At 39.4% G+C, this 23,325-nt stretch overlaps 2 protein-coding genes across 4 annotated transcripts in view; both read right to left on the bottom strand.

The window, feature by feature from the left end:
• The window catches only part of SPAG1 (sperm associated antigen 1), a 41,499-nt gene extending 23,036 nt beyond the window's left edge, over positions 1-18,463 (bottom strand). Inside the window, exons 1-10 of one of the 3 annotated variants that reach the window (XM_072034425.1) lie at positions 18,308-18,463; positions 17,194-17,335; positions 16,946-17,105; positions 13,707-13,832; positions 9,051-9,118; positions 7,825-7,943; positions 7,234-7,339; positions 6,441-6,571; positions 5,754-5,860; positions 2,582-2,744 (exon numbers count right to left, since the gene is read on the bottom strand). In XM_072034425.1, the coding sequence (XP_071890526.1) occupies positions 2,582-2,744; positions 5,754-5,860; positions 6,441-6,571; positions 7,234-7,339; positions 7,825-7,943; positions 9,051-9,118; positions 13,707-13,832; positions 16,946-17,105; positions 17,194-17,333 (1,120 nt within the window). In that variant the 5' untranslated portion in view covers positions 17,334-17,335; positions 18,308-18,463. Of the gene's footprint in view, positions 1-2,581; positions 2,745-5,753; positions 5,861-6,440; positions 6,572-7,233; positions 7,340-7,824; positions 7,944-9,050; positions 9,119-13,706; positions 13,833-15,939; positions 16,099-16,945; positions 17,106-17,193; positions 17,336-18,291 lie in introns of those variants that run through there. The other 2 variants (XM_038174944.2, XM_072034426.1) reach the window with 2 other exon arrangements.
• A 1,445-nt stretch (positions 18,464-19,908) lies between these two features.
• POLR2K (RNA polymerase II, I and III subunit K) lies at positions 19,909-23,294 on the bottom strand. The gene is made up of 5 exons (XM_005027017.5): positions 23,185-23,294; positions 23,019-23,067; positions 21,388-21,451; positions 20,514-20,606; positions 19,909-20,050 (listed from the first exon to the last, which is right to left on the bottom strand). The coding sequence occupies exons 3-5, from the start codon at positions 21,446-21,448 to the stop codon at positions 20,028-20,030; spliced, it is 177 nt and encodes a 58-aa protein (XP_005027074.1). The 5' UTR covers positions 21,449-21,451; positions 23,019-23,067; positions 23,185-23,294; the 3' UTR covers positions 19,909-20,027.
• Between the last annotated feature and the right edge of the window lie 31 nt (positions 23,295-23,325).

Genomic DNA, 23,325 nt, shown 5'->3' on the forward strand with positions numbered 1-23,325 from the left:
GAGTATTGTGTCCAGCTCTGGGATTTCTAGTATACGAAGGAAATGGAGCTACTAGAGCATGTCCAGAGAAAGGATACTAAGATGATTAGGGGTCTGGAGCATCTGTCATACGAGGAGAGGCTGAGAGCAGGGAGGGTGTGAAGATGCAGCCAGAATCTTTTCAGTGGTGCCCAGTGACAGGACGAGAGGGAACTGGCACAAACTGAAACGTGGAAGTTCTAGCTGGTTATGAGAAAACCCTTCTATACTGTGAGGGTGACGGAGCACTGGCATAAGTTAGACCAGAAAGGCTGGGGAGTCTCTCCTTCTTTGGAGACATTCAAATCCTGCCTCAGTGTGATCCTGTGCAATGTGCTCTAGGTGACCTTGCTTGGCGAGGGGGTGGACTAGATGATCTTCAGAGGTAATTAATTTGGTACTATGAAGTAGAGAACAGACTGATAGAAAAATAATCACAAATAATTCTCTGTAAACAACTTTTGTGGCATCAAGTAAGTTTAATACCACACAGGAAGTGAAACTAGAAGACTACGATGCTTAGTCTGCTTATTGCTGTTCCCAGAGCATATTACATTTATTTAACAGCTGAATTTGTTTCCTGATATACTTTAAAACCCACAGTAATCTATGAAGATGCTTGCCTCCTAAATCTTAAAAGTACTTACGTATATCACATGAACACCTTACACTGAGGGCAGCTGACAATCTTCCCTACATTTAAAAGCCTAACCTTTCATCACATGAATGGGAGTCTTCCTGTGGAGCTAAAAGGCACTTAGTCATCTGAATGCTCCCAATGGCAAGCAACCCCCACATTACCTATATGTAATGTTAGGGACACGATCCATCCTTTCCTCCAGGGTATTAGCTGAGAAGACTTTTCGCTGAGGAGACTTAGTGGAAACCTACTGGTTTTGAAAAATATATTTTGCCTAAACTCTTGTGCAAACAATGCATTACTAAATCACACATTTAGAGACTAATATTCACAATTAAGTGGAACATCTTGATTACTGGAAAACCAACAGACTGATTTTAATTTCCAAAGAACTACATAGACCATGGAAAACACAAAAGCCACAGTTGTCTGTGGCCAAATTACCTTAAAACAAACAAACAAACAACAGAAAGGGGGAAAGGGTGGAAATCAACCCAGCGATGTTGTTCTGTGTCAGGCTGGAGTCTAGACATGCAGCTGAACCCAAAAGCAAGCCTCAGAAATTTCTGCTACCCCACTTCCTCCTGAAGTCATTCATTCTGATTAAGCCAGCAGTTTCATCTCAGCACTCTTGCAGTTAATCACACACTAATACAGGAACAGGAGCTGCACTTCAACTGCTTGTGAGTTGTGAACAGTACAAGAATTACAGGTTGTTTATCTCTAATATATACTTTTAGTGCATGCAGATGACCTCATGTTAAAAAACAAAACAAAAAAACCCTTGAAACCATTTCCAACAAAACAACAACAAAAAATCAGGTGATACTTGATCAGTTTTAGGCCCTTTGATCCAATTAAGAGGAAAAATGCAGAAGAAAAAAGATGATGGTAGGAAGGTAAGAGAGTTGTGCAAGGGAAAATCTAAGGAACACAAGATGTTCTCTAATCTCAGAATATTCATGGGGTCCTTCATCAAAGGAAAGGTATAAAATTATACAGAACACAGGGAGGAAGGTGACTTTTAGCAACATTTTTCCGTGTGCATTTGTTATACCTTTCTTAGAAATATTTAAAAAAAATGTCTAACAAAATTGGATTCTAGACTTCCTATTCAGATCTACTTTAAGTAGTGAATGTAGAGAGATCTGGACAGATTTGAGAGCTGGGCAGTCGCCAGGAAGGCCAACCGTATCCTGGAGTGCATCAAGCATGGCATTGCTAGGCAGTTGAGAGAAGTGACTGTCCCACTCTGCACTGGTGCAGCCTCACCTTGAGCACTGTGTGCAGTTCTGGGCACCACAGTACAAAAAGGATGTGAAACCATTGGAGCGTGTTCAGAGAAAGGCTACTAAGATGGTGAAGGGCCTAGAGGGGAAGACGTGTGAGGAGCGGCTGAGATCACTTGGCCTGTTCAGCCTGGAAAAGAGGAGGCTGAGGGGAGACCTCATCGCAGTTTACAGCTTCCTCACGAGGGGGAGTGGAGGGCCAGCTGACTATCTATTCTCTTTAGTGACCAGCGATAGGACCTGAGGGAATGGTGTCAAGCTGCAACAGGGAGGGTTCACGCTGGATATCAGGAAGAGGTTCATCACCAAGAGGGATGTCATTCACTGGAACAGGCTCCCCAGGGATGCAGTCACAGCACCAAGCCTGTCTGAATTTAAGAAGCATTTGGACTGTGCTCTTAGTAATATGGTCTGAATTTTTGAGTAGACCTGTGTGGTGCCAGGAGCTGGACTCGATGATCCTTATGGTTCCCTTCCAACTCAGTTATTCTATGACTCTATGTATTTTTAGTCTTCGAACAGGGGAAATTATTTGCAAGCAAGTATGGATGAATTTTGCGAATAAAGATTATAATATCAAAGGCAACAATTTTTTCTTCAGCTTAAAATTAAACAGGAAATGACATGACATTACCTTTATCTCCACTGCTTCTTCCACATTCCTCTGCATTTTCTCCTCTTTCTTCACTACTTTCAGAATCCTCTATCTCTTCAATAAGTATTCTTTTTCCTTTGCCTTCAGTCTTAGAGACAGGCTTTAAACCTATCAGTTTCTTTTCAGTCTCTAACAGATTTTTCTGCAATAGAGAAATAAACAGTAATAGCAGAAGCCTTTTTTTATAGGTATATAAATTGTAATTTATACCCAGAAATACACTCTGTTAAATAATACATATAAGGTCCTGAATACATAATCATGCAGATAAATGTTACCAATACAAAAAAGAAAATAAATGTGACTTTTCCAACAGTGAGTATCAAAACCAAGATTAACACCCAATTTCTGTCTCTTAGAAACTTAATCAGAAGATATCACACAAATAAATACATTCCTTTCTTTGCTTAAGCATAGGTAAATAAATAGAAGTAGATTGTATTACTGTGATATCCAGCATGGTCTACTCAGAAGAGACCCATGGCAAACAGGCTCTTCCCAGAATCTCTGAAAAAGCCCAAAACCAGTTTATCAAAATTTACGCTATCAAGAACTCAGCATCTGATAGATGTTTGACGGACTAATGTAAATGACTGAACTAGAACCAAAAGAGACAACAATTTCTTAGCAGTGTAGCAGAAGGACACTGTTGAATAATGAAAAGCTTTGCTCCTCGTGTAAGAACTGCAAATTAGATAATCAGACAGCCTCTCATTTCCATAAATGTTTTTGGATGAATCAAAGAAATGCTCCAACTGCACTTCATGCTTTCAGAACAGAGTAAGACACACCCAATATTATGCTCTATTCTGTTTTGTATTCAGTGCTGTATGAGGAAGTGCCATTTCAGTACTCACTTCAACAAGCAAAAGTTAAAGACAGGAAGAAGCAAAGATTCATGTGGAAAAGTACAATGAAAAACTCCAGTTACTGACAAGCAAATAAATCAGTGACTCTGCATATAAACCTTCACTCTGCATGTGTTCCATGTATTTTTAAGTAGCTCAAGAGGGTTTTGAGGATCCTTCAAGCAGAGTAACTCAGAAAAACCCCACTGTCACCTATAGATGTCTCAGCCAAGGCAAAAAAGCTGACATGCATAAAGACAGAATTTTGCTTTCAGCAACAGCAGCATTATACTCAGCGAAGGTACTGATGTATTTGGATTCCCGGAAGAGTGTACTCACAATGAGTATCATATATCTGGTATTCTAAGAAGTCTCAGCATAGCCTTTGCACAAAAACTTTTGTGTAGTTTGTCAGCACAGACTCAGAAGCTAGTGGATCAGTCTTGTAAAGGTGAAAAGAAACAAAAGTGCCCTTTCAGAAGTCAAATCTAGAGAGATGTGTTCAAAAAGAAAAAGAGAAAAAAGCAGGCAGGTTGATTCCTTGGTTGACATGAACTCCGGAACTACTCTGGACAGGAATTCAGCTGCAGAACACCCCAATGGGCATGAATGCGGTAGATGGTGAACCTGATGTACAGGCTTGGACCTCCCTAACTTTTCTGATGCAAGCAATAGCAGTATTGGATCAAGTAACTCCACAGAAAGTAGTACTAATCAGTAAGCTGCTAGCAGCTTAAAGTGTGCCAACAATAAGAGCTAAATGGAATTCACATGATGAGGCAATTGCACAGCATCCAGGAATCACATGTTATAAAATTGGGGGGTAGCAGTATGATAGACTCCTAATTAACAGGTGAAGAGCAGTTTAGTATCAAAACTGCCTAGTGCTGAAGATCCTCAGGACAGGTAGCGTTCAAATTTAAGGACTGGGTTCTAAGCCACAAAACACCCTTGAGAAAATACCAGTGAAATGATACAAACTAATCTTTTCCTACAAGGACCACATCCTGACCTTGAGTTTTCAAAGAAAGCATCGTATTTCTTAGGTCCAAAACTGACCTAGAAGGGTCCATATTCATAAGAAGGTACGCAAGGTTTTTCAAAGAATCGCAGGATCATAGAATGGCTTGGCTTGGAGGGATCTTAAAGATCATCTAGTTCAAACCCCAGCCATGGGTGAGGACACCTCCCACTAGAGCAGGTTGCCCAGAGCCCCATCCAGCCTAACTTCAAACACTCCCAGGAATGGGGCATCCACAGCTTCTCTGGGCAACCTGTGCCACCCTCAGAGTGAGTAATTTCTTCTGAATATCTGATCTAAATCTACCCTTTTTTAGTTTAAAACCAATACGCCTTGCCCTCCCACTACACACCCTGATAAAGAGACCCTCTCCAGCTTTCCAGTAGGCCCCCTTTAGGTACTGGAAGGCTGCAATGAAGTCTGCCCAGCACATTCTCTTCTCCAGCCTGAACAACCCCAATTTTCTCAGCCTGTCTTCATGGGAGAAGTGCTTGAAGATCATTTTTGTGGCCCTCCTATGGACATGTTCCAATACATCCATGTTCATGGGGAACCCAGAGCTGAACACAGTACTAGGTGGGGTCTCAAGGGAGCAGAGTAGACAGGAAGAATCACCTCCTGCTGGTCATTCTTCTTTTGGTGCAGCCCAGGATATGGTTGGCTTTCTGGGCTGCAAGTGCACATTGCCAGCTCACATTGAGCTTCTGATCAACCGGCACCCCCAGGGCCTGCTCCTCGGGGATGCTCTCAATCCATTGATTTTCATTCTAGCATGGAGATGAGAGCTGAGTATTTACAACATCACGTTGAAGTGAGACCAGAACCCAGGTCTTCTCCTTTCAGGTTACCTTGACCAGCACAACAATAAAAGTCTGGCGTCTCCTTTGATTTTTTCTTGTGAATTACATATCAAACTTTAAATACTCCTATCCCAATGCATCTTTTTGACAGAAATTTCCAAGTAACTTTGATGATTGACCAATGAATTAATACTGTGAGCATGTTCAGCAGCTACATTTTAGGCACCTACATTACTTCAATACAGAAGACTTCAGTGCCTACAGGTTCTAACAATACAGTAGCAAATAGAATATTTGATCACATTCAGGTACCTAATTTCCATCACAGGCTGCTAAGTGGTCTTTGGAAACTGATCACTGGCACCGTAGATCGATCATGTCCTCAGAACTCACATTCAAATCAAACAATATAAATGGTATGCACTTTATTCTACAGCTGCTTACAACCTTTTTCTAGTCATCTGTGGGTCATGTGTCTTTACCTTAGCTAAAGCATTTTCTGGTTCAATGCACAACACTTTGTTCAGATCCTCTATAGCAGTCTCGTAATTCTTCAGCTGATTGTTAACAGTGGCACGGCGCATCAGAGCTACAAAGGAACAGAGTATTGTATATACTTTAAAAGCATTAAGTGGAGAACTAGGCTATTTTTCTAGACATACGAAGTGTAAATCTTTTTTTTAAAGATTCTGAGTTTACTTCATAATGACGCTATATTACTAATTACTGTTCTCTTGGTTGTTTTTAATGATGCAATTTCACTTGCTGAGATAGCAATCATGACTCGTGAAAAGCATCCCCTCATATTTTTCCGATTTGTCTGCTCCTCACATGCAAATACTGTATTCAGGCTGTATTCAAGCCTTTGTCTTCAGAAAGGATTAAATCAGCAACTTTCATTGTTTACAGGTTGCTTGTAAGGTGATTAATACTTCAGTGTTGTCATTATCTAAACAACGTGTTGCACAAACACAAGAGCACTTATTGTCATCATATAAAAAAAAATGAGTTGCTCCATGCTTCTGCTTAAGAATAGCCATTAATTTCCCCCTTCTTCATACTCAGAACTGATCTAAAGCTCAGTGAAATCAAGAACGTGAATGAATATGAACCATTTTATTTGCTAGAAATAAACTAATATATAAAGGCACATTTGTGTTAAACTTCACCTTTTACGTTGCCAGGTTCCATATCCAACACCTTCTCACAATCCTGCAAAGCACTGTCCCAGTCCTGAAGTTTTATTTCTGCTTGAGCTTTGTTATTGTATGCAGCTGCAGTGGGTAGTACTGATATACTCCTGAAAAAGATGACCATGATGTGCTCATCATTAGAAAGCCTGAATGTAGAATCATAGAATCATTAAGGCTGAAAAAGACCTCTAAGATCATCTAGACTAACTGTCCACCTACCACCAATAACACCCAATAAACCATGTCCCTAAGCACCACATCTGTTCTTTCCTTAAAGACCTCCAGGGATGACCACTCCACCATTTCCCTGGGCAACCTGTTCAAATGCCTAGCCATTCTCAGCAAGGAAATTTTTCCTAATATCCAACCTGAACCTCCCCTGGAACAACTTTGAGGCCATTCCCTCTTGTCCTATAGCTTGGTGCCTGGGAGAAGAGGCCAACCCTCACCTCACCACAACCTCCTTTCAGATAATTGTGGATAGCAATAAGGTCTCCCCCGAGCCTCCTCTTATTTTTGTCAACCTGCCCTTGAATCTCAATGGTTTTGAAAGATCTGAGTAACTTTGTGACATCTGCAAATTGTCCTATCACTATGCATCCCCTCCTTCCTGACAAAAATTAGTATCAGGATGCAACAGTGCTGAAAAGTATTCTCCTGTAAAACCTTTTTGCACTGTTGACAATAATCTAATTATCCCTATTGCTCTAAAAATAACGTTCACAAGTAACAATAATTAAAATAAAAGAATACAATAGTATTTACTCACCGAGTGTAATATGTCACCGCTTCCACGTAATCTCCACTGGCAAAAGCTTCGTTGCCCTTTTCTTTTTCACGAGTAGCAATAAAGATCTTCTCTTTCTTTGTCATGCCTAGAAAACAAATAATTATACATCACAACAATTAATAACTTGCACAGATGTAATCACAACATTGTCAGCTAAAATACTTTTGAATGTCATATTATTTAAATTACTTTTAAAACAACATGTATTATTAAAAGACATTTTTAATTACATTTTCTATAATAAAAAATAAATTACTTTGATACGCACACAGTTCAGAATACAAGATGAAAGAGGTTACCCCACCATTAAATTATAATAGTGGAAGTGTGCTTTGTATTTTTACCTGGCTCTCTCAACCTAAATGCAACAAATAGTTTAACTGATTTATTAGCAGATTAATTTTTTTTTAAATATGGCTTCACTCTCAGTTGACCTCGTAAGAACTTTTATAATCTCTAGGTGCCAAAAAATATAGGCAATTTTACCTCAATAATTTACTTCTTCAATTTAGATTCACACTCTATAACACAGTATTACAGTTAGAGAAAAAAATGTTTCTAAGGCATTACCAGTTGTATCTATTTTCTTTTCAATTAGAGGTAGATGTGGCCTGTTAAAGAATCTTGATTTTGAGTTATTTTCTTCAGCTCCTTCATCAATTTTAGAACACTCCTTTTCCACATCAAACCTTAAATTAATAAAAATGACAAATACAATAATGTTGCACAGTAAAAGTCCTCTACTAATAGAAAGGTATGCTTTCTATTTCCATTTTAAACTAAAGGTAAGCAGGCATAAAGGCAGCGTTCAATTATCCATGACTAGTTAGGAAAAAATAAAGTTTAGTGTTACCTCCTTTCCTCATGCTATTTTTTCCATTTCTCCTGCATAATATATTACCACTCCTTTTTTCATCCCTTCTGCTCAAAAACAAACAACCATCTCCAACAAAAGACAGGTGAAATTAATTGAATTGTATCTTCAGGCTCGATTCCACTTCTATCAGATGCTGGTATTAACCTTTGTTAGAAATACTGAAGAAATGCCTTTGAAGTGATTAATAGTGTAATTTGAGAGAAATTTGAAAACAATCTAGGACGCTTCCAAGATTACTATGAAACAGCTTTTGAAAACAGTGTATAGGAATTTATATTGAATAAATATTGCAGCTATAATCCTATAAAAAATATAGGGTAATAACCAATTCCTACACTAAACTTTTCTGCTTATGACAATGAAAGATAGCCTTTGCTTTAACAATAGTATTCTCACTAGAACAGATTCTGCAGCATTGTTTAAGGAGCTAGAGGGAAGCCACTAGCACAAAAAACAGAAGAATGCATTTTGCCCCTTCCACAGTCAATATTTATTTGTCATCCAACTGGGAAGGGTAATATGCCACCATTACATTATTTAAATAACATATATATATAAAATATAAATTGAGCTATTTTTAATTCTTCTTTTTTTTTTAAATGTACCTCCATAGACTTGTATCTTAGATGCTGAAAAAAATAATTATATTTTCTGTTGACTTGTTATATTTCACAACACTTGAGCAAAAAAATACAAGATAACTTGTTTTCAGTTAGCAGCACCACAATGCATCATTTGCTGTTTAACAGAATGTTTATTATGAAAAACATAAGTTTCACTGAATTATTATAATTCCCTGAAAAGTTAATACTATGTTTCTCAAAAATACTTAAACAACAACAGCAGCCTTCCCCCCCAATAGCGTTCCATTATAGAATAAATAAATGAGTTAATAAAAAAAATAAAGGGCTTAACATACTTGTCCCATTCGCTGTAATCCCGTGGTATGTTTTTCTTGTTTCTTTGTTTATTTTGTAATTTTTCATTCTGAAAGAGAAACAGCCAGCCTGTAAGACAATTTTCAAAAGAGAAAATTCACAGCCTTTTTTTTTTTTTTTTTTAATTTCTGCAATACATATCTGCACTAATTAACACTGTTCATGACTAATTTCAGCATAGTATTGAAAATTTTGTTTATCTTGCTTTAAAGAACATCTTTATGTATTTGATGGACCATTGTAATCTGAGTCTCACACTTTCCACTGCCCTGTTATGTGTCACAGAGGTGCTGGATAAAACTTTCAGATAGAAGACACTGCTCTTCCTAATTAGTATTTTGTGTTGCTTTGAAACCATCCTTTCAATACAGCAACAAACTCTACTTACTCTTGGAAAATCCCAGCCTTGTAACGAGATGTTTAACACCAAGATTGAATCAGTAACCTCATTTTAGCCTTGTCCTTCCCAGGAGAATGCAATGCACAGATTCTGACAGCCCCTGAAGCCCTCTGAACAAACTTAAAATGAAAATTTGGTTTGGCTTCTTCTAGATAGTGTCTGTACTTATTTGACACACCAATCAGGCTAATTTCCAAGACGATTTACTCTCATTCTAGGTTTTAGACAATTTATCCTGCAACAATCAGTCCCAGTAACTGACTCGACTGATTTGTATCACAATCCAGCTCCTATCCTAATGTATATGGGATGTATTTCCATAGCCACCACCTCTGGCATCTCTTCCATCTCTATCATCAGACTATGTTTCCGATAATGGCCCTTCCCTGCTTGTTGACTTCAACAATATTCAGCAGCAAGGTGTGGTTCTAAACAGGTACTCCATAGTTGTACAGCCAGTTCAAAATATTTATTTTCTACTCTTTGCTGGCCGTTCAGCCCTCCTCTTACCTTGCAATCCATCTCTCACCAAGTTAGACCAGGGTAATTTCTTGTAGGATTGCAGACTTACAATTATCTGGGTTCAAACAAACAATTTAATAGATACCACAGTGCAACCCCTAAATATTTTTACCAGTTCAAGTGAGCATGTGATAAACTGAACCAAAGAAACAAACAGGAACCTCTTAAACTAGCTTTACCAGTGGTGACACTGTTGCAAGGTAACACTTCTGAAGTTGCATATAAACACCTCAATTTACATAATGCAAATGTGGCCCTTCCTATAAACACCTACAGCTATCCATAATGTTAGGTTACATAAGCTTTTGTAGTATTCGACTTGAGAATTGCACTTAATGTTCTCAGTCATTCAAGAAGCTAGACAAAATGACATACATTAATGCATGTTTGGAGGAGGTAACTCCTAAATATGGCTTATTGGAATATTACATCATTGCGTATGTATCCTGGGGTATATTACAAACTTTGTAATTTTTAAAATACCAAATGTCTTTTCAAACCAGAAGGCCTTAATTTGAATGAGCACAAAAAAAGATGAAACTCTCAGAAGAACATTTATAAAGTAACTACACAAACTTGAACACATCCTTTCATGGAATAAGGCAGAAACATTGACTCAAAATTTCAAAAATCCTTAATATTCTAGGTCTCATATTCTTGGGACCACTGTAACCAAATTGTGGCTCCAATGGAGTAAGGAATTTCTCAATCAGTAATATTTCAAAGCATCTCATTCAAGAGGCTTTCATGAAAAAGCTACATTTGCATGCTGTATTAACTTTTCATTGGTACTTGGTATTACAGGCAAAGAACAAAAACAAAACAAAACAAACAAACAAAAAAAGAACAACCCTCTGCCCTTGCCATGTTTCTTGCCAAATTGCATGGATCCCAAAGCGTTTGAAGCCAAGTGAGTTATTTCTGCATCTAAAAACGAAGTACAGACTGTATTTAGTTCAGATGACAAACAATTTGGCCTTGGTTCTCCTCTGGATCCCATACTAACACATTATTATTCTGTGTCAACTAACCAGTATTCTTTTTCAATTTGGAGCATCCAAAATAACGAGGGCTATATAGATAACATCACAGACAGTTTCATAACATAGAACTTGGAATATGTGTTGTATGCCATGGACTGTAGCCCATTGTGTCTGGCAAAGAAACCTATGTCTGCTGAAATCTCATCCATACAATATTTTGGAACTATTTCTAAAAAATGCTTCCAGGACATGCTTTCCTTTTGTCCTGGAAAAAGGGAGGCAGTAAAATTGATTAAGCAATATGGACAGTTAAAAACAAAAACACTCTAGCTGTTTCTCCAGTCCTCTTTTATTCTACAGTATAGTTGTAACCTCAAAATCCTAGGCAGTGTGAAATGAAAACCAGGGTATTAAGAAACTTCCATATTGTGTAAAAAAGGGAAGTTTTACATGAAGTATTTATCTATTCATTGATAAGCTTCTTCTATCTAATCATTGATTCTGCTTCACTGAAGTTCCTGGAGTTTTTATGCACCACATCAGATATGCAGTCTCCAATCAAATGGAAGGGTTTGTGGATTTCTTTCTAGCAGAGAGGATTAATTTATCATCCCAACTTTATACCTGACATCACATTACAAAGTTATGTGATGCTAGTGAAAAAGATAGTTATAGACGTAATTGATTAACAAAATATGTTTAACAATTACTACCTTGCCCATTGCTTTATCAAATAGAAAACAAACAAAAACAACAAATAACAACAGATTCAAAATATTAATCTGCTTTTTTGAAATTTCATTGTACAGATGTCTTAGTGTGCAGTATAGAAAAAGCCTCCTTTTATTCAGTATTGATCTAGTAGTGGTGTAACTGCACTGCTACATAAAAAGATTGAATTCTAGAACACAATTTCAGGCCTCTCTTTTCTCTTCCAGGAAAGGTTACAATTATTTCAGAGGTAGCCTTCACTGACAAAAGGAAAAGAAATCATATACCACAAATAACATAAAGCTGTATCTGTGTTTCCTTGGTAATAACACTAATACCTAAACCTTGTATAGAGAATAAAAGTAATAAAAACTTAGAATCATTGAATCATTTAGGTTGGAAAAGATCATCTAGTTCAACCTTTAACCTAGCACTGCCAAGTCCACCATTAAACCACGTCACAAAGCTTTACAAGTTTTTTTGAAGACCTCCAGGGATGGTGACTCAACCGTTTTCCTGGGCAGTCTGTTCCACTACTTCACAACTCTTTCAATGAAGAAATTTTTCCTAATATCCAACCTGAACCTTCCCTGGCACAACTTGAGGTCATTTCCTTGTCTTATGACCTGGTGCTTGGGAGAAGAGACCAACACCCACCTCACTATAGCCTCCTTTAAGGTAATTGTAGAGTGCGATAAGGTCTCCCTGAGCCTCCAAGCTAAACCACCCCTGCTCCCTCAGCTGCTCCTTGTAAGACTTGCTTTCTAGACCCTTCACCAGCTTTCTTGTCCTTTGGACATGCCCCAGCACCTCGATGTCCTTCCTGTAGTGAGGGGCCCAAAACTGAACACAGTACTTGAGGTGCGGCCTCACCAGAGCTGAGTACAGAGGGACAATCACTTCCCTAGCCCTGCTGGCCACACTGTTTCTGATACAAGCCAGGATGCTGTTGGCCTTTTTGACCACCTGAGCACACTGCTGGCTCATATTCAACCAGCTATTGACCAATACCCCCAGGTCCCTTTCCACTGGGCAGCTTTCCAGTTCTTCTTCCCCCAGCCTGTAGCATTGCAGTAAGTCTGCAGACTTACTGAGGGTGCACTCAACTCCCTCATCCAAATCATCGATAAAGATATTAAACAGGATGGGTCCCAATACCAAGCCCTGGGGACACCATCCAGTATTTAGCCCAACAAAGCATACACCTGTCCAAGCAGCCAGTTTCTCTTTGTATATTATATATGGCAATAACTTTGCATTCTCCATTATCTTGGTCTGGTGTTTAAATACTGGCTGACAGTAAGAAGTAGTTTGTGACAATATAGGAACACAAATCAGGCATTTACTGAAACATAGGAATTCAAACCAATAATTTGAAAGTGTTACTTTAACAATTAAGAAATATCACATGCTCCAAAAGGATCTGTTCTAATTTAAATTTCTAACTTCCAAAAAGAAAAATGCTTCAATGAATTTGTTGTGACAGTGTCCCAGAATTACAAACGGAACAGTGGGGATCAGACTGAAACCATTCATAGTAACATCTGACAATTCAAAAAAAATCCCATTCCCACACCTACTTTTCTGTCAATCCCTCCAGCAGCACTGTATTTAGTATTAGTAAAATATTATAAGATTGTGTATTACATATGTAAGATACAGTAGAATGGCAGAATACAGCTCCTGGCATAGCTTCCTCCAAAAGGAACCTAGTTCATCTGCTTTAACACCGCACTTCATGTGAAGCAAACACATAAAAGAGTGTTTAAGGAGATTTCCTTCAGAAATGAGTTCTTGATCAGAATTATAACTTTACTACAAGAAGCATGCTAGTACGAAAGAAGCACTTTTGTTTAAGCATTGGTCTCCTGCAAGACAGCTTGAAGATTTTTATTTTCTGGTTAACAAAATATTTAAAGATGCCCAGTGAATAGAAGTTCTTACAGGTGACATTTTCTGATTTTAGAAAGACATAACTAACGTACACGTGTAAAAATAAAGCCTTAGAAAACTGGAGATACCTGATTAGCAGGAAGGCAGCTGCTGGAACAACGAACAGGAGGCAAGTTATCTTGTCCTTCAAGCAGCATGTCTGTTCTCAAAACCTGCGGTTTATGATCATCTTCATGCATTTCTGTCACCCAGCTCTGAAAATAAGTAATATATCTGTACCTTAAAGCAGTAGAACGGATACACAGTCTACAATGACACAAACAATTACCATTATAATGCATTGCTCTTAATGGAGAAAAGCCATTACAAGGAAGATTAAAAACAAAGTTTAAAATCAAGCTTAAAACGAAAAAACAAAACAACATAAACTTAAGTTCCTTACTCTGGTTAAAAGGGTTATTTTTGTAAGTCACACTGCCAAATTGAGCACAGATAATGATGAACGCAGTAGGAGTTACATCCACACCTGCCTTTATTGTTGTTTAGAGTCAGGAAAGGGGAACCATTTTAAAGACAAATATGCAAAATAAAAGCAAAAGTGCTTTTAATCATTCAGAATCACAGAATGGCTCAGGTTGGAAGGGACTTTAAAGATCATCTTGTTACAACTCCCCTGCCATGGGCAGAGATGCCACCCACTAGATCAAGTTGCTCAGGGCTTCATCCAAGCTGGTCTTAAATACCTCCAGGGATGGGGCATCCACAGGTTCTCTGGGCAGCCTGTGCCAGTGCCTCACTGCTCTCTGAGTGAAGAATTCCCTCCTAACCTCTAATCTAAATTTCCTCTCTTTTAGTTTAAAACCATTCATCCTTGTCCTGTCATTATCTGAACAAGAAAAAGTTGTTCTCCATCTTTTTATAAGCCCCCTTTAATTACTGAAAAGCAGCAATAAGATCACCCCGGAGCCCTTTCTTCTTCAGGCTGAACAGCCCCAGATCTCTCAGTCTTTCTTCACATGAAAGGCCTCTGGTCATCTTCACACGCCTCCTCTGGACCCTCTCTAACAGCCCCACATCCTTCTTGTGCTGGGGGTCCCAGATCTGGATGTAGCACTCCAGGTGGGACCTCACCAGGGCAGAGCAGAGGGGCACAATCTGCTCCTCCTGCTGCCCACTCCTCTGTGGCTGCAGCCCAGGATGCAGTTGCCCTTCTGGGCTGCAAGCACGCACTGCTGGCCCAAGTCTTTCTCTGCAGGGCTGCTCCTATTGAGTTGTTCTCCCAGTCTGTCCTCATCTGGAACTGCCCCAGCACAGGTGCAGCACCTTGCACTTAGACTTGTAGAACGTCCGGACTGTCCCAAATCACCTCTTTGTCCTGCATGTGCCTTAACATTGCTTCTAGGAGGATCTGTTCCATGATTTCCCCAGGCGCAGAGGTGGGGCTTTCCAGCCTGTAGCTCCCCAGGTCCTCCTTTCTATCCTTTTTGAAAATGGGAGTGATGTTTCCCCTTTACCACTCACCAGGGACTTCACCTGACTGCCACGACTTTTCAAATATGATGGAGAGAAGCCTGTCAACTCCATCAGCCAGTTCCCTCAGGACCCTGGGATGCATGGCATCAGGCCCCATACACTTATTCTTGTTTATTTTCATCAGGTGGTCTCAAACCTGCTCTTTGCTTACACTGAGTGGGACCCAATCCTCATCTATGGGTTCAGGGAAACGAGGGACATGGGAAGCCCAACTGTCAGTGAAGACTGAGGCAAAGAAGTTGTTGAGTACCTAAGACTTCTTCATCTTCTGTTGTCCATCAGAGGGGCTACACTCTCATTGGCCTTTCTTCTTTGACCAACATACCTGTAGAGCCCCTTCTTGTTATTCTTTGCATCCCTTGCCAAGCTCAGTTCCATTCATGCTTTGTCTTTCCCAATCCCATCCCTGCACATCTGGACTGCATCCCTATTCTTTTCCCAGGCCACGTGTCCCTGCTTTCACTGCCTGTGCTTTCCTTTCTTGTCCCTCAGTTTGACCAACAGGTCCTTGCTCAGCCATCCCAGTCATCTGCCCTCCCTGCCCGCGTTCTTACACAAGGGGATGGAGAGTTTTTGTGCTCTAAGGAAAACATCCTTAAAGAGCTGCCAGCTCTGTTCAGCACCTTTGTCCCTGAGAACAGTGTTTCAGAGGATCTCATCTTCTTGTCTGGTTGGTTTGTCTAGTACCTGGACCAGGAAGTTATCCTCAGCGCACTCCAGGAATCTCCTGGATTGCTTACAGCCTGCAGGGTAGCTTCTCCCTCAGAAATCCAGGTGGCTGAAGTCCCCCATCAGGATGAGAGTGTGCGAGCATGATGCTTATTATACCTGAAGTAAGAATGCCTCGTCCACAGGCTCCTCTTGATCAGGTGGCCTGTCGTAGACCCCGCCCAAAAGGTGACTTTTATTGGTGTGGTCCTTAACTTTCACCCACAAGCTCTCAACCTGTTCATAGCTGTTTCTAAGAAGCATCTCTTCACAATCAAACCTTTCCCTAATACAGAGGGCAACATCCACCTCCCCTCCTTCCCTGTCTATCTCTTCTGAAGAGGTTATTAAGCACTGGCAGAAGCTTCCTTGAAGGACTGGAAATAAATGATTTCAAACAGAAATAGCATAATATGATTAGAACATGTTATAAACAAAATTGCCTCTAAGTTATCCTAAAGATTCAGAAAGCAACAAAAAGCATCTGCATATCTTCTCATAGACTCTACTAAAAAATAAACAACTATGCTTAATTTCTCATAAAATTAATTTTGCTGCTTTACTTTTTCCTGCACAATTCAATTCATAGCATGTTTGCTTCTAGGCCAGAAAAATAATTGCTTCATATACACATCTGTTTTTTTTTAAATCACAGGTAAGAGATGTTAGTGTCATTCTTCACTGTAAGAGAATCTTTTTCATATAAAATACCATCATCTAAAATGCTTATGCCCATCTAGATTTCTTCAATATTTTCAGCTGGATAAAGTACTCTTCCGTTCTTACAGTATAGAAACAATATAGAATATTCTCCTGTTTTTAGATATACAGATTGAGAAAAGTGGATTTCATAAATGTAGTTTGCAATTATTTTGTGCTTTTTTTAATGAAAAATAATACATAAAGAAGTTCTCTAGAGTTATAATGGGCATTAAAAATTCAGTGACGTTAATAAATTAAAAAAAAAAAAATAATAATAAAAAAAAACAGAATTCTTCTATCACTTCCTGATTTAATCAAATAATCATGCTCTGCTTAAGCACAAGATGAAGTTGAACAATCCCTCCAGATTGATACATCAGAGTGATTACATTACTGACCACTATAAACTAGAGTAATACTGTACCATCAGTTCACCGTTAATTGTTTCCCATTCTTCAGCTGTAAAATCAGAAGCTGTGGCTGCAGGCCTGTCTTTCCTGAGAGCTCTGCTCCCCGGGTCTAAATGCTCAATACGCTTTTCACAAAACAGTGTCAGGTCAGGATAACATCCCTCTTCACCAGACCTTTAAAATGGAAGATATTAAAGTTACAAAAGAAAAATTTTACAGAAGGGGAATAAAATTAGTAATAAAATTAAGAAAATATGTATACCTTAATACCCTGAGAATCTTTTCCAGGTGTTTAACATCTGTGCATTTTTCAATGAACTTGTAGTCCAGATGACCAATAGGTATTTGATAAGTTTTTGTGGTTCCTTGGTCCAGCAAATATGGTACTGATTCATCACCCATAACTAAATTTTAGAAGAGGAAAAAAAAATCTATGGACATCTAGTTATCTTTTAAAGCAACAATAATTTAAGGAATAGCCCAGCTATTACTTTTTTATGCAAGCAAAACTATTGTCACAAAAGTAAAAACCTCCAATTTGAAGACTTGATCATGCAAACAGTTGTTGACAGAGGTCTACTGACAAGTATATGGTTATATGCAAGATATATTTTGGGAAAAGAATATGCACAACTTTACTGGTTCTGCATGACAGAACATATCAGAAAGTCTTAAAGAAAAGTTACCATATTTATGCCTACCCCATTACCTGCTTTTCTTTAAACGTGGTATAGTATTACTTATTTTAAGTAAGAGCGGTCAGGATAAAGAAGATGATGGTGCAGTGATTTCTCTTTTTTTTTTTTCTCCCCAGAACGAAGATGATTCACTGCATCTTAAGGAGTGATAGCCCTTGTCTTCTCTGTAGCCAAAACTAATCTGATTGTTTGCCTTTCCTCACTAACTGCATTTTCTGGGTCTCTGATTATATTATTGTACTAATACAGATCTTTTCCAGTATGCCTGTAACAGATGAAGCGAGGTGTTCAAAGCAGACGTTTCCTGTCTCTCTGTACCTTTGAACTGCTTTACTGCATTTTTTTCTACTTCAATTCCAATCTCTGCTCCACAAAGCACGTTACATTGCACTTAAAATGTTATTTTAACAGGTATTATGAGGGTAGCCAGCCAGGCAGCATGTGTTGATAACCACGTGCAGATGCAAATCTAATAAAAATAATTTTACCCTAAAGTAGTGCATAATTACACATATTAGTTTGTAATAGTACGAAATGTTTGTAATACAGCATCATTTAAATAATAAGCGGTCGTAATTAGGTACTGCGCATAAAGACAGGATTTTGCCCCTAGAATCTACAGTTTTGGTATAGAAAACAAACCAAACCAAACCGGCCCTCACCCCCGGGCTCGCTCACCCAGCTCTCGGGAAGTGCGGTAAGGAGGAGATGGGGCTGAACGGCGGCTCCCCGCTCCTGCAGACCCGAGTCTTTTGCCTGGAGGCAGCGCCCGACCCCCGGCATGGCGGCGGGCCGTGGCAACCGTTGCTATATACAAGATGGCGGCCGACCCCGGCAACCGTTGCTATGTACAAGATGGCGGCGGGCGGCGCGCAGGGCACAGGGGAGGATGAGGCGGGCCCCGGGGCGGGCTCCGAGCCGCCCTCCCTGGCCGCCCCACACGCGAGGGTTGTCGCAGGGCCCCCCTGGGTCTCGGCGGAGCCGCCTGAGGGTCCCCGGCCCCCACCTGCCCCGTGCCGCGGTGCCTCCACGACGGCCGCTGCCCGGCCGGGTGTACCCGCGCAGGCACAGCGGGGCTATGGCGGAGAGGCACAGCGCCACACCTGAGGTGGCAAAGCGGGGAACCACAGAGAAATCCCTCTGTGGCTGTTAAAAATGCATGCCCCACGTTATGACGTATTAAATAAAATGTCCCTTGTTATAAGTTAAAAAGCTCTTCGTTTTTATACGTGATTTGACTCTGGAGAGCTTATTCACCTCAGCTATTCAACTCAGCAGTTCGGGGATTTGGCCTTCAATAAAACATCACCAGTTTGCTTCCCATGTACAATTCTATCTAGCCTAGGTGTACAATTTGATCTAGCCCCTCGCCAGTTTCTTCAAAGCTGTGTTATCTACAGCACCATTGCCTTCCCAGCCTTGTCCCAGACCCAGCTGCATTTTAAGGTACAATCCAGTAAGATAGCCAAGGAAACAAAACAGCTCTAAAATATTTTTTTAAAATCTCATTTCCTAGAACAACCCACTATAGCTCATTTATGAACCAGTATATGACCATGTATTCCATAACAAATTTATCTTACTATATTGATAAAACGTTAAGCGTTATGTCATTATTAAAAGCATCATTGGCACTATTATCAAAACAATAACTGACCCTACCGTGTAAGTAGGATACATTAGTATCAGACACAATCCAGCAGTATTTTAAAATACACTTTAGTAATAAGGTACTTTAGTATTACTTAATATTTTCTGAACAAACAGATGCAGAGTTCTGGCTCATAAATACAAAACAAGCACTTTTTATTACAGACTCACAAAAAGTCATCTGAAAAGCAAAATGGTATTATTTTAGCTATGGGACCCTTACCCAAGGTGTCCTTAAACTATAATCCTCCTTTTCTTGAGTACAACCAAGTCACATTGGTTGGAAATTTATTTACACATGCTTTGTAATTTTTATCCCGAATTGGATGCTCTCAAGTTCGTTGATACTTGCTCTTTTGAAATCCAAATCTGTGTTTCAGACCTAACTTTGTGTATCTTTCAATTTTTTTCCATGGGAATTTATTCAAACCAAACTTTTATGCAGCTCATAGGAGTCCAAAGAGCATTTAATAAAGTTACAATGCAAGTAAGGTTTAGACGAGAGTCATGAAAACAAGATGAACTCAAAACCAAATACAGTATCAATGAATTTAACAGACTTCTACATACTATGACTAAAATTTAAGTCACAGTTTTAGAAACCTGTAGTAATACAGACAAAAAAAGACTGAAGTTTAATATTTTAATATCTTAAAAGAAAAATATGCATTTGTACACTAATAGATTTACAGAACAAAGTCAGAAATAATAAACTGCAGCATAATAATCAATATATCTTCAGCTCACATCACCGGGCATCAAAAACCACCACTGGAATGGTGCAGTTAAAGAAAAATGTGTTGTTTGGGAATTAAAAAAAAAAAAAAAAAAGAGAAAGATCAGGGAGAGAAAAACAGGCAGTGAGGGAAGACTACCCAAATCTAAAGTCAAAATACAAAAGCATTTAGAACTCTTTTTTAATTAACCCCACAACACTTTCCTTTCTTTAAAAGGCTGCATGCCTTTTATGCCAGCCATACCCTGTACGTCACCCACAAGACTTTTGTGGATTATTACAGTTTTCATAGAAAATGGAAAATGAGACAATGTACCGGGAAACAAGGCCCACAGTTACACAGCAAAGATGTCTCTATAGTTTGCTCTACTGTATTGATTTTTTGGCTTTGAAGGATTCTTGCACAATTACTCACATTTTCCGTTTTGTTTACATTAGACGCCTTATCCCCACTCACAGCTTCCCCAAGTGCATTCACGTGCCTTTGTAAAAGGATACATCTTTTTGTCCTTTTCTTGTACATTATTCTGTACCCGCATTCTCGGCATCTGATAGGATCTCTTGCCTTTATTTCATTTTCTGTATGGCATTCTGATGTGACAGAGGAAGATAATGAGAGTGAGTAAAAAACAGCATTGTTAATGCATAGACAACTTTCAGAAGTCTTACTTCTTATTTGTGGAAAAAAAAAAACACAACATAATTCACAAAATAATTTGTAATGTATTTGTGTAAAGAACTGAATGATACTAAGATTCTGTACAGAAAAAAAAAAAAAAAGATTGGCAAACTTCACTCTTTAAATATCAAAGAGGACCTTGCTAGAAATCACCAAATCATTAGTGGTATGGTACGTGTTCTGTACGGTTGACTGTCTACTCATAAAAACTTCACCTCAGGCTCCCCCATGCCTCCACCCCAGCCTCCCAAGTTTATTTTCTTAAGTCTCCAAAACACTTTGACTCTTAAGCACTCAATCTCCAATGTTTACATAAGGTGAAAGAAAAATTGACTATTAAATTGACTATTACACTTTAGTAAAAGCTGAGTGACCAATTATTTGCAGAAAATCCTTCCCCAAAAACGCAGTAAACAGAAGTCTGTCCTGTGGAGATGCAGAAGTATTGTCCACTGGAGATGCAGACTTCCATGCAGCAACAGAAGCTCTAACAAATTACTGCCATATCACTGTCTGTATGTATTATTACTATGTTACCATATACGTGGTAGCATCAGTGAGTAAAATTTAAAAGATCACCAGGATTGACAATGCTATTTTCATTTCTTCAGTACTATGATGATGCGTTCTTCATTATAAGAATATCAGAACTCCAGTAACACAGAAAAAAAATCACTAATGTCTTTTTTTTACCTCCACAAATGTAAATCATTGGCTGCTGCTTTGGAGGCTGAACATCCTTCTGTGAATCCATGTTCTACATAAAAAAAAAAAACAAAATATACGCCGTTTTTTTTAAGATGCATAAACAAATATTGAAACATCTCCATCAAAAGTCAGCAGAATATGAAAAACTTCCTCAAAGTAAATATAAATTCCATATGTATTTGACACACACCAACATAGGAAGAACTCATTGAAAGAGACTTCAGAAACTTATCTGGTCCAACTGCCTTCTCAAAATAGTGTGATCAGGTTGCACTGAGCTTCACCAACTGGCTGTTGAAAAAAAACTCCAAAAATGTAATCTATACATCATTTTGTATTAAAGATAATTTTAAACACAAAAGGTAAATAAATATTATTTTCTTTCCTCCCTTCAAACTTGATGGAAACAGAAAAATAAAACAATTCATGTACCATTCATTTAACAACCACACTATCATGAACAAGATAAATCCTGTTGGAGAGCAGAAAAAAGGCAACAACACTAGCTAACCTAATTTTAATTTTACGGATTATAAATCCTGGGAACAGACTGTAGGCAAGACATTAATAGGCGTTTACATAAATAAAGAGGGGCCATATAGAATAAATTCCACCCTCAAAACCCCAAGATAGGTCTCTATACTTTCAAGCATCTCTTAGTGCTCTATTGTAATGGTTTAAGTTGTTCACGCTTATTTGGATGCAAGTATTCCTTCACGTTATCAGACAACAGTTATGTCTACTCCACAAACATTTAATGGAGTTTTAAGTAATTCCACATAAATATGTTTGCAAGCATCAAGGTTGTTACAACAGAGATAGCAAATACTTTTTCTCCCACCTAGACTAAGATAGAAGATGAATATCTCTTTGCAAGTTTTTGAGGTTGTTGTTTCTGAGCCCATTGACATAGAGGATAGGAACTCCCAGCTATTATGTCATTAAATGACTTTCACAATGCTTCCTCATGAGCATGAGTCCTGGACACTTCCACTTAATTCCCTGGTATATTTCCCTGATCTTCCGTTTCTTCCAGTATAAATGCATTTGGGGCTTAAGGATAGAAGCACAGGCTTGACATAAACAGTTTATCTTTTGCTTAAAGGAGTCTGATCAACAGGTACCAAACCCCCTCATTAAAAAAAAAAAAAACAACCAAACGCTATGCTGTTCCATTCTGGGTAACTGAATTAGTTAAACTCTACAGCTTTTAAGTAGGGTTTTGCTCTACTGTTATCACAGTGGCACTTTAAAACACACATATTATAGTCTTATTGTGTCACAAGCTATATATAGTCAGGGATTGACAGTCATCCCTCGGCACTTGAGAAGAGCAGTACCTTCAATGTGAGCCAGACTAAGGAGGCCCAACTACCACAGTTACATCTGCAGGCTGAACTGCCACAGTTACAGCTTACTGGAGGCAGTGCTGGCCATGCAGCACAACAACAGAGCTGCAGGAGACAGCAGCGAACTACAGCTCTGCATTTTGCAGGGTAGCATCACCATTTCGCTAGCGTTCACACCCCCAGCAGCTAAAGCACAAGCTGGCACAGCCAGAAGGCACACAGACAGACCTGCGTGCTCCGAGCATTACGGGGCACACCACAACTCACCACGAGGACGCGGAGCTCCAGTCACAGTCCCCGAGCCCTCCAGGCGTACCTGCGGGAGAAACAAACGCGTTCCTTAGTGTCTCGCTGAGGGCAGGCTGCCCTCCTCGCAGCCCCATAAACACCCTCTTGAACCCCACAGGGATTTTAAGGAATCCTCCCCGCTCACCCCAACCACGAAGGGAACCGCGGCGCTTCTCGGCCTCTCGGCGCCGGCTGATGACGGCGCGGCGCCGCCTCCCCTCAGAGCGGGCGGCCCGGGAGCGCCGCCGGGTGGCCGGAGCGAGCCCGGCGCCTGCTGAGGGAATCT

The sequence above is a fragment of the Anas platyrhynchos genome, chromosome 2, assembly GCF_047663525.1.
Source record: "Anas platyrhynchos isolate ZD024472 breed Pekin duck chromosome 2, IASCAAS_PekinDuck_T2T, whole genome shotgun sequence".
NCBI classification, from domain to species: Eukaryota; Metazoa; Chordata; class Aves; order Anseriformes; family Anatidae; genus Anas; species Anas platyrhynchos.

What these genes read in the sequence shown, in the direction of transcription:
- POLR2K (XM_005027017.5), bottom strand. Translation starts at nt 21,448, where the DNA reads ATGGATTCACAGAAGGATGTTCAGCCTCCAAAGCAGCAGCCAATGATT. An exon ending in AATGATTTACATTTGTGGAG is followed by an intron (nt 20,607 to 21,387) that starts GTAAAAAAAAGA and finishes CTGTCACATCAG; the next exon opens with AATGCCATACAGAAAATGAA. An exon ending in CAAGAAAAGGACAAAAAGAT is followed by an intron (nt 20,051 to 20,513) that starts GTATCCTTTTAC and finishes GCACCATTCCAG; the next exon opens with TGGTGGTTTTTGATGCCCGG.